This window comes from Phalacrocorax aristotelis, chromosome 5 (assembly GCF_949628215.1).
Source record: "Phalacrocorax aristotelis chromosome 5, bGulAri2.1, whole genome shotgun sequence".
Classification (NCBI taxonomy): Eukaryota; Metazoa; Chordata; class Aves; order Suliformes; family Phalacrocoracidae; genus Phalacrocorax; species Phalacrocorax aristotelis.
The window spans coordinates 43,029,688-43,046,149 of record NC_134280.1 but is presented as its reverse complement, the minus strand read 5'-3'; the positions used below and the strand labels follow the sequence as shown (position 1 = coordinate 43,046,149).

The following is a 16,462-nucleotide window of genomic DNA, read 5'->3' as shown; positions in this document are numbered from 1 at the left end:
AGTATGGGGAAACAGTGGACATGTTCCTTCTCAAAGATGTAACATGATGTGCTGAATCCACTGCAAATAGAGCACCCTTGCAAGAATCTAGATGGCATTCCCAGCAGTTCTTTCAAGGAAAAAAAAAAAAAACATCAAGCTAGAAGCAGGCAGCTTAATCTAGAAAGCTAGGAAAAAAAATACAGGTGTACGACTCCACCACGTGTGTGCTGCTACAAAGGTAAGCTCAAGAGAGATATTAATGACTAGTTACGGCCCAAAGGAATGCCCTTCAGCCCCATCTTCCCCAAAAGCTGGCTATGGCGGCAGCAATAGGATGCATTACTGGGAAGACACAAGAGGATGGTAAGTACGCAGCTCCAACAGTCACTGCCACCCCTTCTCTGCTAAACAAAGTAATGTGATCAGGAGAATTCAGACATGCAGAGTTCAGAAAATAAACTGCTTATTAAATGTTCAGGAACCACAGTCAGATGAGTCTGATTGCTTAAGTGAATCAAGATATATCATGACATAGACATGAAGCTACTCACACTCTCACTAGATCAAATCCACACCAACACTTCCATTTCATGAGTGACTGCTGTTAAAGAAAGTACTTAACTGTTAAATGAGCAGGGAATACAAACATGCAAGGTTATTATAACATGTTCAGTCCCTACCACAGCATGCCAAAAGTAACTGTTCTCTGAAATAAGATTTCAATTACCTTTTTCTCTGCTTTATCCTTTCCATGTTCTCTTAAATGCTCCCCATCTTTTTCTCTGTCCCTTTCTCTATCCCTTTCCCGATCTTTTCCTCTATCTCTGTCTTTCCCTCGTTCTCTGTCCCTAGCCTTATCTTTGTCTCTTCCTTTCAGTCTGTCCTTTTCCCTTCCTCCTTCATTTTTTTTCTCTCTTTCTTGTCCTTTATCATGCTCAAGATCGTCTTCTCGTTCTACATCTCCTTTTCTCTTGTTTTCTTCTGTTTCTTTTCCTTGTTTGGTTGTTCTGCTTTTGTTTCTTTCCCTTTCTCTTTTTTCTCCTTCCTTGAAGGTGTCTCTGTCAGGGTCTTTGTACCTGTCTTCATTATCCTTCTGTTTATCACATTGCTTTTCTCTTTCTTCACTCTCTTTCAAATCTCCTTTGGGTTTTCTGTCTCTGCTTGAGCTTCTGTCTTTAATTTCAGTGTCTCCTCTACCCTAAAAACGAGGTAAAAGCTAAAAATTAATTCTGACGTATGGCAACTCTATCACGCAGTTACTTTCCACAGACCACAATGCAAGCTAAAAAAAAAACCAAACCAAAACAATAAACTGTAAAGAGCGGTAGCTGCTGTACGCCACAGAAGTTCCAAATGCCTACCTCTTTATCTCTATGGCTTTTTTGTTCTTCTGTTTTGGATTCTCTGCTTTCTTTATCTCGAGATTTAGACGATGGAGGCTTCCCTTTAGCATCAGCTCTTTCCCCAGCTAAGATCTTTCTTACAGCAACATCACTGGACAGCTGCAAGGAATAGAAAAACAATTATTTTCTTAAATATCTCCTTTCTTCCTATCTCTGTAATCAATATGGCTTGAATTTTGGGGGGGAGGCGTTGTTTGGTTTTGGTGGTTTTTTTTTCATTTTTTGTTTGTTTGTTTTTTAAATAAAGCTTATATTTCTGCTCTTTTGGAAACATTCTTTAACAGGAGTAACAACGCTGTTTTATGTCAGACACCTCCTTGCAATTCTTGTAATAATTTGATTATATGTGCCACAGCTATATAAATACAGAATCATAGAATCACTAAGGTTGGAAAAGACCCTTAAGATCATCGAGTCCTACTGCTAACATATCACTGCCAAGTCCACCACTAAACCATATCCTCGAGCACCACTTTTACCCTTCTTTAAAATACCTCCAGGGATAGTGACCCAACCACTTCCCTGGGCAGCCTGTTCCTGTGCTTGACAACCTGTTCAGTGAAGAAACTTTTCCTAATACTCAACCTAAACCTCCCCTGGTGCAACTTGAGGCCATTTCCTCTCCTCCTATCGCTTGTTACTAGGGAGAAGAGTCCGACCCCCACCTCACTACAACCTCCTTTCAGGTAGCTGCAGATAGCAATCAGGTCTCCCCTCAGCCTCCTTTTCTCCAGGCTAAACAACCCCAGCTCCCTCAGCTGCTCCTCGTAAGACTTGTTCTCCAGACCCTTCACCAGCTTCGTTGCCCTTCTCTGGACACACTCCAGCACCTCAGTGTCCTTCTTGTACTGAGGGGCCCAAAACTGAACACAGTACTTGAGGTGCAGCCTCACCAGTGCTGAGTACAGGGGCACGATCACTTCCCTGCTCTTGCTGGCCACACCATTCCTGATACAAGCCAGGATGCTGTTGGCCGCCTTGGCCACCTGGGCACACTGCTGGCTCATGTTCAGCTGGCTGTTAACCAGCACCCCTGGGTCCTTCTCCACCAGGCAGCTCTCCAGCCACTCCTCCCCAAGCCTGTAGCATTGCATGGGGTTGTTGTGACCAAAGTGCAGGACTCGGCACTTGGCTTTGTTGAATCTCATACCGTTGGCCCCGGCCCAACAATCCAGCCTGTCCAGGTCCCTCTGGAGGGCTTTCCTGCCCTCCAGCAGATCGACACTTCCACCCAGCTTGGTGTCATCTGCAAATTTACTGAGGGTGCACTCAAACCCTTCATCCAGACCTTCAACGAAGATATTGAACAGGACCAGCCCCAACACTGAGCCCTGGGGAACAGCACTCGTGATGGGGATATATAGTGCTTTTTATGTGTTATAGCACAATAGCAATTCTCATTGCAGCAATCTATATGTTTTTCAAAGTGGTAAGGTAAATGACTGTCAAATTCTTATACCATGACCGCTAGATTGGCTAAATACTCTTAAAACCACACTATGTTGTATTTGCGTCCACTTTTAGGCCACTCTACTTTCACCTAATACTTGCTCAATGAGCAGCAACCACTAAAGAAAAGAAAACTACATTAAGAATGACTTTCAAAAAGTTAGTGTTTAAAAAGCTTCTGCATCTAGTTCATTTGTTAAGACAACAAGTAACTATTAATTATATCATTTTGACAGCAAGTTAATGTCATGTTTTCATGTCCAAGGGAGAAAGAGTTTGACTAATCAACAAAATAAAGAAAAAAAAAAATCACATTGTCAGGAAATTCTTCCTGAAACAGGAAAAGCTTTTAGATCACCAAAAACTTATATTGTCCTAGGGGTTGGCTCCTCATTCTCTCCTGGTTTGTAAATGTAAAACTATGAATTTTTGTGGATTTTCACATTTGGTCACTAACTTCTGCACATCAGCAACACTTGCCTGAACTAAGTAACTCCAAGCTGTGCGCTCAGCTCAGCACTAAAAGTACCAGGCTAGAGACTGAAGGAAATCTTTTTCACAATGTGCATCAAGCTTATGTTTCACAATAAAAGCCAAGGGGCTAATTATCTTAGCTCAGATGGGTAGACTATATCCTCTGGATATTACATCTCACCACAGCATTCTACAAAGCTGTTCCATCAAGCACATTTTTAAACTCATCCAGTCTCTGTGCACATGTTTATCAACTTCCCCCTTCCTGATCCCAAGCAATTCATAAGGAAGAAGCTCATAGCACTCAGCTAATTGAAACAAAATAACATAAATTTATATGAGTAGATTATCTGACAAAAATAATCCAAGCTAAACTTGCAGACAGCCTGAAAATACCGTAGTATTTCACAGTCAATTATACACAATTTATTCCCACTCATTAATTCAAGGGGATTAGATAATACCTTCATATTTCAAAAATCTCTTTAACACTTATAAGCAAAGGATCCCCGTTACTTTTAATGCCACAATTATTTTACAAATGCAAGAATTATTTTAAGAACTGCCCCTGTAGTTATTGTTAACAGATTATCAAATTGCTCTTTTGCTGCATTTCCGTATTCAAAAAGGAAAAAAAAAGCAGCAAATTGGAAAAATTACTTTCATTACAGAATTAGAGATTTGACTGAAATTTTAAAGGAGATAAACTCAAGGTGGCAGCATCTGGTCATATAATTAATACGACTGCATCACCAAAAGTTTTTAAAGTTCTGAAGCTTCATATTGTTCTTCAAACCTAATAAATGTTATTAAATGACCAATGAATAACGTAAAAAATAAAAACCAGCCTAAATTAGAAGTACTAAAATATCCAGAACATGTTTGAATGGCGACTTGGCTCAAACTCTGCAAAGATCATATACCATCTATCTGTTGTTATAAGTGGTGACCCAAGGCATATCTTCTGTAATTAAAAACAGCAACTGTGCGCCAATGAAGTCTGTTACACATAAGCTCTGATAATATATTACTATCTATATTTTATACACGCAGCGATGTCATACTTTATTTAAGCAACACTTCCCAATTGCTTGAAGAAATTCATTGGTTTTTTCAGGTTCGTGGCCAGCCACAACACGTGCTGGTTTGACTGACAGTGGCTCTCCAGTTACCATTACAACAGCATCAATTGCCTTCTGAAGGAAGCTGATTTTGGCATCTTTATCCTGGTAAAAGAGCAATTAAGAATAATATTGAGACTCCAAAATAATTCCACACACGACCTAAAGAACAGGAAAAACTCTGAGTGGAACAGTTGCAGAAAGCATCCGTACAGTACGTGGGTTGTAAAGTCAGGAAAGAGAGCTGCCCTGATTTATAGTTAGCTATTTATTTCTGATTAAGAAATGACAGCTCTGATAACGGCTGAACAGTGAACTGGAACGACCAAAGTGGAAGTATAACTTTGTGTTTTTAATATGTTTATCATTTAGCTCCAGTGCATTTTAAGACTGCTAAAAAAAACTTGGCACTCTATTTTTAAGCATTACATTTTAACGAAGATAAAGTTTTGTTTAAGAAATGATTGCAAGTATTACCGAAAGAATCACTAAAGAGTTGTAGCAGGACTGTTACAGCAGATATTGCTCAGAAGGACAGTCCTTGCCCTGAATATTTTTCAGGACAGAAGTCAAAGTTATGGATCTTATATGAATCTAAACTGAGGGACTTATACGCTTGCGCATATACTTTACAAACCAGAGTTAACAGTGAGTAAAGAAAACACAGGACAGATGGTGGGAAAGAGATACTGGCACGTATTTTTATCTTGGCAATTACCAGATGTGTTTTAGGTTTATTATTATATTTTACAAACAAGTTTCCCCAAGTGCCCTTTAGCAGAGATGATGGCTTTTGGTGATTATTCAAAATCATAAGAAAAAAAAATAAAGACAAAATAAACCAACGCCCACCAAGTAAAATTTTATCAGACAGCTCCTGACCCAGATAATGAAATTGTGGTGTGAAGCCTCTGCAGCTGCACAATACTCAGGGGGAATTAAAAAAAAAAAAAACAACAAAAAAAACCAACACACCAACAAGTCTCAAAAGTTTTATTAATAAAACATAATAAAATTCAAGGAATATTTACCAGGCCCAGCACAGAAGTCTACTCACTCATCCTTTACAGTCATGACTGGAGACAAAGAAAATATTTTACTAGCCTGTTAAAAAGTAAACCCATGCAAGAAGAATTCTGGATGAATGTTTTATAGGCATCGGTTCAAAAGAGTATAAGCTAAGTTTGAATAACTGAATAATTGATAACTGAAAAGTGGACTGCTGCCATTTCAGTTAATTCAGGAAAGGAGTAACACCTCAGTTTGCACTGCACCTACTGAGTATCATCTCAGCTGCACATCCAGAATGACCTGGATCTCATTTGACAGACGTACCAATACAGAGGAAAGCAATAGAAGCCAGTGTTTCCTCAGCTGAGCAAGGCCAACACTCTTTACAGGCCACCCAGTAGCACTATGTGCATATCCCTGTGGCACTGGAGCTTAACAGTCCTGTTCACGTGTTATCTCAAGTCCCAGAGCCACTCTCCATAAACAAGAACTGGGTTCTGCTGCAAGCACATGAATGATAGTTAAACACATGGGAAGACAGTCTCCAGAGTCAGAGTACTTCCCGTCTTTGACTGTACCGAAAGCATTAAAACAAACACTGCCGCATAATGGAGACAATCTGAAAATCCCAGCTAACAGCAGGAGCACTTCACCCTCACCAGTGCTTCCTGCATTCAAAAATAAGAAAGGAAAGGAAGGAAGTACTGCAACCTTCTATTAAAATAGTTGTCCATACTTCCAAGGACATATGCAATCTATTAATTTAGGGAAGGAGACAGGACGCTATTCTAAACCAAACAAGTTTTCAAATAAAGATCCAAAATTTCCTCCTACATCCTCATCATTTTCACCAGTTACGGTATCAGTGTGTTCTGTCCATATACAAAATCCTCAAAAACCCAATGAGAAATCTAGAGCTCCTACCTGCATCAGTAAATAAAGTTCTATTAAAATAGAAGGAAACATCTGAAATAGTGCTGAGCACTTAGGAAAATATTTTTGGTTGGGTAGCTTTCAAACAAAGGTACCTCCACTGTTCCAAATGGTAAGACTCTTTTTACATATATATATATATATATATTATATATATATATATATATAAAGACTTTTGTGTGTGTATATATATAAAACTGATGCGGAAGATTAGAAGATCAAGCCTAGTATCCAATCTTTCCATTTATAAGAGAATCTTTCCATTTATAAGAGAATCACCAAATGAGATGGCCTTTCTAATAAACATGCAGACAGCAACACCATCCATTGTAGCTGTCCTCACACTTTACATTTCCCCTACATCTCTCTTCCGTTGATCACTTTGACTATACATCCCTGAAACAAACTAGAACTTGGTGAGGTCCATGGGCACGCTCTGCAGGACAGATTTGACTCGTGGGATGAAGCATGCCTCCCACCTTTCTGCACATGAGAAGGGGACCAGCCAGTTATGCAATATCTGTTATCCCAACAGCGGAGACATAAAAGGTAGCACATAAGAAACTGTGGGTGCTTTAGGACCCCATGGCTATGTCAAGGTGGGAGAGGGGAGTTCAAACTAGAAACGAAGACAGTTGCTGCATGTATGCATGCATGATGCTGCGTAGCACTTAAGGGGATCTCCATACCAGGAGCCAGCCCCAGCCACCTCAGAGCCTGGACCACAAGCTTTGACCTTTCCTAATTTCAGTCTATGCACCTCATGATCTGCAACAGCACAGCCAGCTTGCGAAGAGCAACTGCCAGTTTTTCCCAGCCCAGAGCAAGCAGACTGTGGACTACAGCGCTGGGACTATTCCACAGTAGGTACAAACCTTTCTTTTTTTCTGAAAGCACCCTGCCCATTCCAAGTCTGTGCATTTACTGCCAGATCATCACACCAGATGAGTATCATTCCCTAGAGTTACATAAAGCAGATCACCCTTGCACATAAACATACACAGCTATTCACAACATGAACTCTGGCTGCTGCTCTCTAGCTCTCTGTGGGTAGTTTTGGTCTCTGCATAAAGGTGACTCGCCTGATCTTCTACAACTCCAACAGAAATCACAGTAAGGAAGCATCCTGTGACAGCCAAGTCTTTCTCCTGACCAGTATCTTGGAAGGAAGAACACAAGCTAGAGATGTTTTCCCCCACATCGCAGCAACCACGACCTCATGGACTGTGAAAGAAACTCTCAGAGAGATACTCAAGATTGGTACAACTTCACAGGTATCACAGTATGCAGGTACAAACAAAGTACCAGCAGTTGCTAGGAAATCTGCTTTTTCAATCCACAATAAAATGCACGGTGCTCTCCAAAGAAGTAGCAGCATTTCCTAAGCTACTCTTCATCAGAGAAACTATTAACAAGCTTCAACAGGGACAGTACCAACAAAATCAACAATCCCTTGTATAACTAATTTAGATTTTAGTTATCCCAACAACAATAAGAACAGTCACAGAAAATAACATACATATCAGATCAATAATTAGCTGCAAGAAGTGCATAAAACATGCAACTGGCTATATAGGTGACAAGCCAGGTTCATAGACCTTAGACTTTCAATTGCTATGTTAAACAATCGCCAACAGATGTAGCTGTCTCACTAGCAACATACGAACACTGTGTTATTTGCCATAAATAAGAAACCAAAGTTTCCAACCAAGTCGGTAGCTGAAGTCAACATCAGTTCAGCAAAGAGGCAGACAATAGAAGACCAGCAAGCAGACAGTAAAGTCACCCTTGTAGTTAAGAAAAACATTTTTTCAGTAATAACATTAACTTCCTCTTTCAGTAATTAGCCATTTGTATACTGTAATAAACCTATTGTGGAATACATACACTATACGAATGCCTCAGCAAGTCCTAGAATATTAAGCAAGAATATTTACTGTACATTTGTATACAAGAAGTTTCATACCCACCTTAACATTCTCTGACTTCAATTCAAAATCTGTGTAAAGTCCTTTCATAAAACCTGTCACTCTAATTACCTTCAAAACAGAAGAAAAGGAGTAAGTTAACAACACTTGAAGGCCTCTGTCCAATAAAGCTTGTACAGCAATAGGAAACAGGTTGGCCCTATTTGCTTTCAGAGATGATACCTTGCTTAGAACTATTTCTAGAGCAGGCTCGGAGATCTGCTGCATCTCTGAACATGCTCTGGAACAAGGAGATTTAGTCCTTACTTACGGCTCAGACCTCCCTTCCTATTTAATTCTTGGAGGTTGGTGACTCTGGGAGATTCACAACGTAAACACCAGCACATGCACTTTAAACACGGCTCTTCATTATTCCCTTATTGACTTCTTTACATGTGACAGTATATAACGGCACCAAATCGATGAACATAAAAGTTAAGACTTTTTTTTTTTTTTTAAAATGGGAGGTGGAAAACCAACCTACTAACAGGTTTCACAGAAGATCAAACCCACACCAGCCTGAGAGGAGTCAGACCCCCTTATCCGGTCTTAACCACCACCAGCCACCCTAAAAACCCTGAGACTTACTTTACTACCCTAAAACCCCCCGAGATTCACTCGCTGCTCCCAGCATACCCCCTACAGCAGCCACCTGCGTGTGCCCCCCCGGCCCTGCCCAGGCCCCAGAGCCCGAAGAAGTAAGAGGGTCCCCATTCCCGGCCGAGGGAGCGCTCAGGGCCCGGGATGTCCCCCCGGTGCAGCGCCCCCCTCCCCCAACAGAGGGACCCCAGGGCCCCTCTCTGCCCACCCCCCGCGGCAGCCACACCCCCGCCCGCCAGGGGGCGCCCGAGCCCACAGCCAGGCCCCGTTGCCTAGCAACACCGGAGCGGGCCCGCAGGCCAGTTCCCGGCCCACCTCAGTGATCACGTCGTGCAGGTAGCGGAAGGGCGGCTTACTCAACAGCCTGTCCGTCAGCGGCGGCTTACGGATCACCTGGCCCAAGGACTCCTGCGTCCGCCGCACCACCGCCTCGTTCATAGCGGCACCGGCCGCGGCGGGACCGCGCCTCCACCGCCACCGGCGGCGCCGAGCATTCCCGGCCTGCCCCGCGGCGCAGGGCGACTCACTGCGCAAGCGCAGACCCGGCACGGGCGGTTGCTAGCCGCAACGCGGCCCTAGCAACCACCCCGGCGGCCTGGTTAGGCCCGGCCCTAGGCCTGAGGGGAGAGACCCCGGAATCAGCCCCGCTGCCTCTTGTCCCGCAGAACTGGTCACACCCCAGCCCCTGGTCTGAATAATCTTTAGATAAACAGTGCTCTGAAACTCCAGTTGGATCTTTTTTTTTTCTCTTGAAATAAAGAAGTGGAAAGTAAGGGATGGGAGAAGAAGCAGCCATGGTTGGGATTGCCAATTGTTATATTCTTCTTGGATGAAATGGAATAGCACAGGAGGTAGTAGCAGTTAAGAAAGGATCACAGGAGTGGAAACTAACACGAGAGAATTCTAGAATGTTCAAGGCAGTAAATAATGCTTAGGGCAGGTAGGAGGCTATTAGCAACGAATGCTTCATTAACAAGAGCCTTCTAAAAGAATACAAATTAGTAGACTTCCAAGGACTGACAGGGGAAACATCCTTCTACAAAGAAGGTTGTGGCCTTCTCTTATCTTCACAAATCAGCCAGCAGTGACAAGAGGGAACATCTTGGCCCAGAAGGCAAGAACTTCTTACCAAAGCCCAGCAAGTGTGGGAAAGATAATTCCAGCAGGTGGAGATTGCAAGCACCAAGTCTCAGTTGAGGGATGAAAGGACTACCCCCCACACATGGACAGTGAATTAAATTGCACTGTAGCTTTAAAATTAAGTGGAAAAGATACAGGCCAATGGAAAAGGAGGATGCTCAGTCAGGTCAATGATTATGTATTAGATAGTTAACACACCATGCCTGTCATGTATAAGTGTCAAAATGAACTCCAGTAGGTGTGCTGGATTTGTGGAAATATTCCACCTTGCACCCTGCAATGTATCCTCTGTAAGCATACTTCATGTGTTTCGGGAGTTATTTTAAATTACAGGTAACACCACTGCCTCTTGTCCCACAGAACTAGTCACACCCCAGGCCCTTGTTTGAATAATGGGCAGATAAACAGTGCTCTGAAACTCCAATTGTAACCTTTTTTTTTTTTTTCTTGAAATAAGAGAGTAGGAAGTGATGGGTCAGGAAGGAGCAGCCAAGGTCAGGGAACCCAATCCCTCCGCATGCTTCCTAGCAAAGCCAGGCCACAGCCAAAGAACAGTGCAGGACCCCCAGCACCACGCTCAGCCTTCTGCAGCCCCATTTCCACCAGACAGCATACTATAGCCTCCCTGCAACCTGCCTTGTCCTCACCCCATCGTAGCCCTCATCAACAAATAAAACCCTGGCTGTGCCCCAACCTCCAGGTCACTACCAATTTCCCTGACCAGGTTTGGGAACCAGAGAAAGAAAATACTGCTTTTCTGTTTGGCCACTTGGGACCATTAATGTTTGGAAAGCTGAACTTCAGCAGGGCTGCATGGGACTGCACTGCCATGCTTCAACTTACAGCTCCAGCTTACCTGCCTTGCTAAACAACCTTAGAATTAAACAGATTTAGAAACAAAAAAAGACACGTTACAAAGCACATTTATCTGGTGTTAGTTCAGGCAAGGAAAGAGGTTATTTTTTCAGCAGAGGAAGGGAAGCGGACAGGTTCCACACTGCCTGGGTAATTATACCTGGGCTCCTGAGAGCAGGTGTTCGCAGGGAAGCAATTTCTGTCTCCCCCCAGCCCAATACACTAGTGGGTTGATGAGGTTCCCAGACAGGCTGTGACTACAGGATCTAGTGAGCCTGGGAAGAAGAGGAGGTGTTGACAGCTTTTACATCCAAGGGCATTAGAAGGGGTCTCAGAGGAAGCAGGAAGAGTGGGAAGAAGCTGCTCTGGGGAAGAGGGTTATTGATTTTGGAATCATGTGGTTTATCTGGATTTCTGCCACCAGGTCTCCATGAAGAGTCTGAGATGCCTCAGGGAATCTCAGGGGTTTTGTTAAATTTGACCTTTGGCATGCACATTTTGCTGAAGAGATAGTACCCAAGGAAGCACTGTTCAATTTAATTGAAGAACCAGAAGCTAGCAACACACGAAGTCTCCACAGATCCCTGTGGACCTAAAGGGAGTCACTGGAATTGAAAGACCACCATAAAACAGATAGCTTTAAGTTCAGTCTGGAGACCTAGTCTTTTTGAGGACCTTGGACTAGAGTTGTTCACAGACATTGGGCAAGCTGAGACCAATCCTCATGAAGATGTCAGCAGGAAATTCAGCTGACCACACAGCATCAATAAGAGAGAAAGCAGCTTACCAAATGGCTCAGGAGAAGATTCACAGATCTCCATCATATACCAAAAGCCACCCTAACACCAGAAGGGTGGCAGAGAATCTTGCTGTTCTGAGCAGGTCACCACCATCGCAAGCTGGATTAGATGTCAACACATACTGCCTTTTTCTCCAAGGTTTGCCTCCTCCCAGAGGAAGGGACTCTGACCTTTCCAGCCACTAGTTTGACTTAATACAGCAGAACTTCTTTGCAGAAATAGGCTGGAAAGCAGCAAGACAGGACCATGGTATGTACTGCTGGCCAAATATTCAAGGCAGGAATGTAAAGCTTTCTACCTCTGTTTCTTTTTGCATGCCACAGACAGCAGAGTACCACCTCCAGCCTCAACCTTATGAACTCAGTAGCTTAAGCACACACGTGTATATACGCAGTTTCCAACCCCTATCAGCTCAGCTACCAAATGCTTTAAAATACAGATGGCAGCTTGATAACAGAAAGCACCTGCTGTCTGTCCAGACCTAAGGATAACTGTATTGGGGCATCGGTAACATGGAAGAACATACTACTGCATTATCTTTGAACACGACTGTTGCTGCTGAGTGTGATAAATATTAGCAGGTATTTTTGCTTCACTGGGTTTCTCACTTTTAAGACTTTTTAAACAGGTAACAGGAAACTGAACAGTTTGTAACTGTGCAAAGTTCTAAACCAAGTAGGACTTCTCCAAAGATTTCCATGGTATGGGATTTGGGAAGTTTACTTTAAAATCAGTGCCTCAGGCAGAAATAAACATTCACACAGTACCCCTTACCTTAACATCAAGAACAGCAACCCAGCCAAGTCCATGGAAAGAGCCCAAGGCATAGAACCAATGGCATTTGCTTAGGGGAGAGCCTTCTGCTCTCAACATGCTCTTGAACTCTCTCGTTCCCTCACCTCCTTTAAAAAGCTGAGGGTTTGCCTTTTAAACTACTAACACGCCTTAAAAGCCATGTTTTGCCTTTTAAGCTGCTAGTCAATGTGGAATTTGGAATTTTGTCCAGCAGTCCCACACATTTTGGATTATTATCAGCTGTCAAAATTACTCCCAGTCCATCAGGTAAACATATCAAATGTATAGCTCAAATCACTGTGAAGACAGTATGCTTTTGAAGATCAGCAGGAAACTGGTGAAACACAAACTACTGTCACGCTGTACATCTTTGCTCCTAGATGATTTGAAGTAATTGTATTTTGATGCTGCACAGGCATCAAATATTTGGTTGGCAGGTTCTGCAAGATGCCTTGAAAAGTGTAGATTTAAAATAGCCTAGAGCTACCACAGAGTTCTGTAGAAGTCCACACTGTCTGCATTACTGGATATGCTTTATTCTGTGAAGGATCTCTCTCCTATCCTATTGCCACCAACTCCAGAACTGCTACCAGCTTTGCCAGACAGCATCTCTACCCTGAGAAGTGTGGCTGGCAATGTTACAAAACTTCAAGGAGCTGGTATTGCACTCCCTGAGATCAGCTTATATTCTTTTACAAGAAGGCCTATTTACATATATTTACTATTTACTGTAATTATAGTCTCTGGATTCCAAAATTATTCATAAAATTGGTATTCACTCTAAAGTCTTGAGCTAAGTTCTCCTGACAATGGCAAGAGTTTGCTTGCCAGACCTCCCCTTACCATGGGGCTCATCTATACACCCACTTAGGTTGGGAACAGTCATGGTCCACCAGCAGCCCATATTTATCTGACTCACTCAGACAAATGAATGCGACAGTGTGTGCTACACTGGCAATTTTTTAACCTTGACATGGAGAACTAAAGGTTGTGACTGTGCCCTCTCTTCCCTGCTGCTTTAATAACACAACTTCACTGCAGTGGAAAATTCACCATTTTCACTTGGCGTGGACATACCAGAGACATTGGGATGTGGTGTCATCTTGGGAGTACTTCAGAGAGCAGGTTTCAAGGATGGGACTTCACAGTGAGCAGAGCTCCCACCTGGGACCACTTACACAGTTCCCTTGCCCGGAAAGGTAATTGCACAAGCCCAACACCTGCAATATAGAAACCAGTGACATTTTCTGTGTCATATTAATTAGCTGTCCTTCCACCAGTAAGAAATTGGTGACTATAGCTCTGTGGCTAATGAATTCTCAGTTTCATTTACTATTTAATTCTAATTGCAAAGAAAGTCAATGATGGGGAACCTACACTGTTTGAAAAGGAGAATGAAGCTGACGTTTGACACCAAGGGTGTTCCCCATCACTGGCTCTGCATGGCTAAGCTTGCAACAAGAAAAAACATTTTATCCCATGAAACTTTAGACTTGCAGATTGCAAAATCTAGGTTCAGACACCAATTGCTTAAGCCTACTCCTCTCCCTTCCCTTGTGTGCTGGATAGAGACCTCCAGCGCACTTTCCCTCTTCTCCACGGCAGCTGGGTTCCGTCTCACCAGTGCTGCTCACCAGTGACAGATGCTAGTGACTGCTTGGCTCCAGTCTGGTACTGTAACAAAGCAGGCAGACATTTTAAAGTGCTCAGCATCTCTTGTGAAAGCGTGGAAGTCACTTCACACTTCAAAACACACTCCACTTCAAAATCTGAACCATGTCCAGTAGGATAAAGTCTATAGCAGAGGGAACTTCTGTGTACCAGCCTAACTGGTGACAAGCCATACAGAGTCATAGGCACCTTCTACACCTTTTTAGTTTTTTGAATACAGGATGAATCTTGGCAAACTTTTTTTCTGCCAGCTGAAGTCTTGACCTCTTAACATACCTCCTTCGGGGCTTGGCACAGCCCCTGGTATTTGTTTCATTCCCTGGCTGCTTGCCATGAGATGTATTTGTAGGACTTGCAGCTCCATGGAGGCTCTGTTGCCCTGTCTCTGCCATCCAGCAACAACCCAGCTCACAAGATGTGTCCCACAGCTACGGATGCAGCTTGCTGACTGATCCGCCTGGATCAGGGCGAAGCAGGCTTGCTGTGGCCTTTCTGTCCTCAAGGTGACAAAATATGCCGTGTCTCAGAAGTGCTGTGTTGTGGAAAGCAGGGAGAAATGAGGTAATTACATTTATGAGTTATTTTTACAGCTATTAAAGCCATCAATTGATAAAACACACCTTAAATACATTTTGTGTGGAGATAATGACTAGACAAACAGAGCTGTGTGGTTTCCTAGATACTTCCTGCTGGTTTGGATTATTTCAGTACAGATCCTATACAATACTTTTTAAAATATTTTGTTTTTCTTATCTTTACCTGCTTAAGGTACCTAATGGAGAGAGCATTCAGGACCCTAGTATAACTTCGGTTTGGCCAGTTGTGTTTGGTGTGTTGGATAAGACCCAAACCACAATAAGCAGCCTGGAAGCTGCGATGTGTTTACTCCAAGGAGTGTTAATGGAAAGGTGTGTTTGATTTATTCTGTTAATCGTATAAAAAGAATTTTTGCAATTAGTGGGTGTATGGTGCACAATCAGATTCTTTTTATCAGGAGAAACAGTTCCCCCTGGGTCTATTGAAGCCACATAATATCTCATGACTGCAGTTATGGTGTGGATCTATTTGATCTGCCCTGCTGTAACTGGAATTGAAAGCAGTAACTTTCATGAGAGCTAGGTCTCTACAAAGTGTTACTTCATTCTCTGGATCCACCCCTCTTTTTTTCTTTAAATTTTGTCTGTGTGCTAGTTTCCTTTTGTCAGCCTTTGCTAAAGCTGTCTGTGCTGACTTTTATTTCTCTTGCAATCAGAAAAGCTCGTCATTCAGAGCACAGCAGCATACTTGCATTTTTATAGTCTAGTTTTGCAAATAAGCGTAGCTTTTGAATTTTACCAAAATGACCATCAGCCTTCCTCTGCACAACTCAACATCCCCATGAAATTTATATACAGATTTCAGGCAGTACCATTCTGGTTCATGAAATGTGTGAAGTTTGCACATTTCAGCAACTCTCTATCCACTGTATTCCTCAGCCTCGAGCTAGCAACATGCTGTAAGTCACTGGCAGGGCTCCTGAACTTTCTTTGTGACACTCTAGGCCTGGATACTGCCTCTTCACCCTGACAGTAAACTGGAGAGAGAAGAAAACCACTGGTGATGGTTTATATAGATATATAACCCTCCACACCTGGGACCCAGTTCACTGGCTCAATGAAAAGGCACATGGAGGCAAGAATAGAGGGCAAGTCAAAGGAAAGAAGGGGTCTCTCCCATGAGCTGTACTGGCTCCAACCCCTCCTTCTGCTCTCAGGACTCCAAAGGACTTGCCTCCCTTCCATGACCATTGTCAGCCCCAAGCCCCCCCAAGGTCTAGCTAGGAAACAGCCCAGGGCTCTTGTCCCTTGTCCTTCAGGCAACAAAAGCAAATATTGAAGTTGCAAGTTGAAGTCCTGCTTGACTTTAAATACAGGTAAATGCTGCTTCTTCAAAAAGTGCCAAGGAAAAGCATTCACACAAAACTGTGTTACAACAAGCATTCCTCTGGTTGAGTAATCAAGCATTAGAAACACAGGGGACACACTATTTCCAGCTCTTCTAAAACCCTACTGTGACCTCCTGGGCCCATATGATACACTAAAGCCCACCCTGTGGGACACCAGAAGAGGGTCCTCAGAAGGAGCCCTTCTCTTACTCAGCACAGCAGAGCAGATGGAAACAAAGACCACAAGATGACTGTGTACAGAAGCAGAGCAGCGATTTCCTAACAGGCCAGTGGTTGGTTCCACAACAGAAATTATGGTCTTTTTCACTCGATGCAG

General features: G+C 43.0%; 1 protein-coding gene across 6 annotated transcripts in view; it reads right to left on the bottom strand.

Annotated features, from left to right (window-relative positions):
- TRAF3IP1 (TRAF3 interacting protein 1) overlaps positions 1-16,095 on the bottom strand; it is a 52,578-nt gene extending 36,483 nt beyond the window's left edge. For 3 of the 6 annotated variants that reach the window (XR_012660715.1, XM_075094153.1, XM_075094158.1), the window contains exons 1-5: positions 9,256-10,489; positions 8,344-8,412; positions 4,373-4,534; positions 1,344-1,484; positions 710-1,180 (exon numbers count right to left, since the gene is read on the bottom strand). Coding sequence is in view for 5 of the 6 variants with exons in the window: in XM_075094153.1 (XP_074950254.1) it covers positions 710-1,180; positions 1,344-1,484; positions 4,373-4,534; positions 8,344-8,412; positions 9,256-9,378 (966 nt within the window). In the remaining variant the exon portion in view is untranslated. Of the gene's footprint in view, positions 1-709; positions 1,181-1,343; positions 1,485-4,372; positions 4,535-5,460; positions 5,508-8,343; positions 8,413-9,255; positions 10,490-13,607; positions 13,751-14,477 lie in introns of those variants that run through there. The other 3 variants (XM_075094156.1, XM_075094154.1, XM_075094157.1) reach the window with 3 other exon arrangements.
- Between the last annotated feature and the right edge of the window lie 367 nt (positions 16,096-16,462).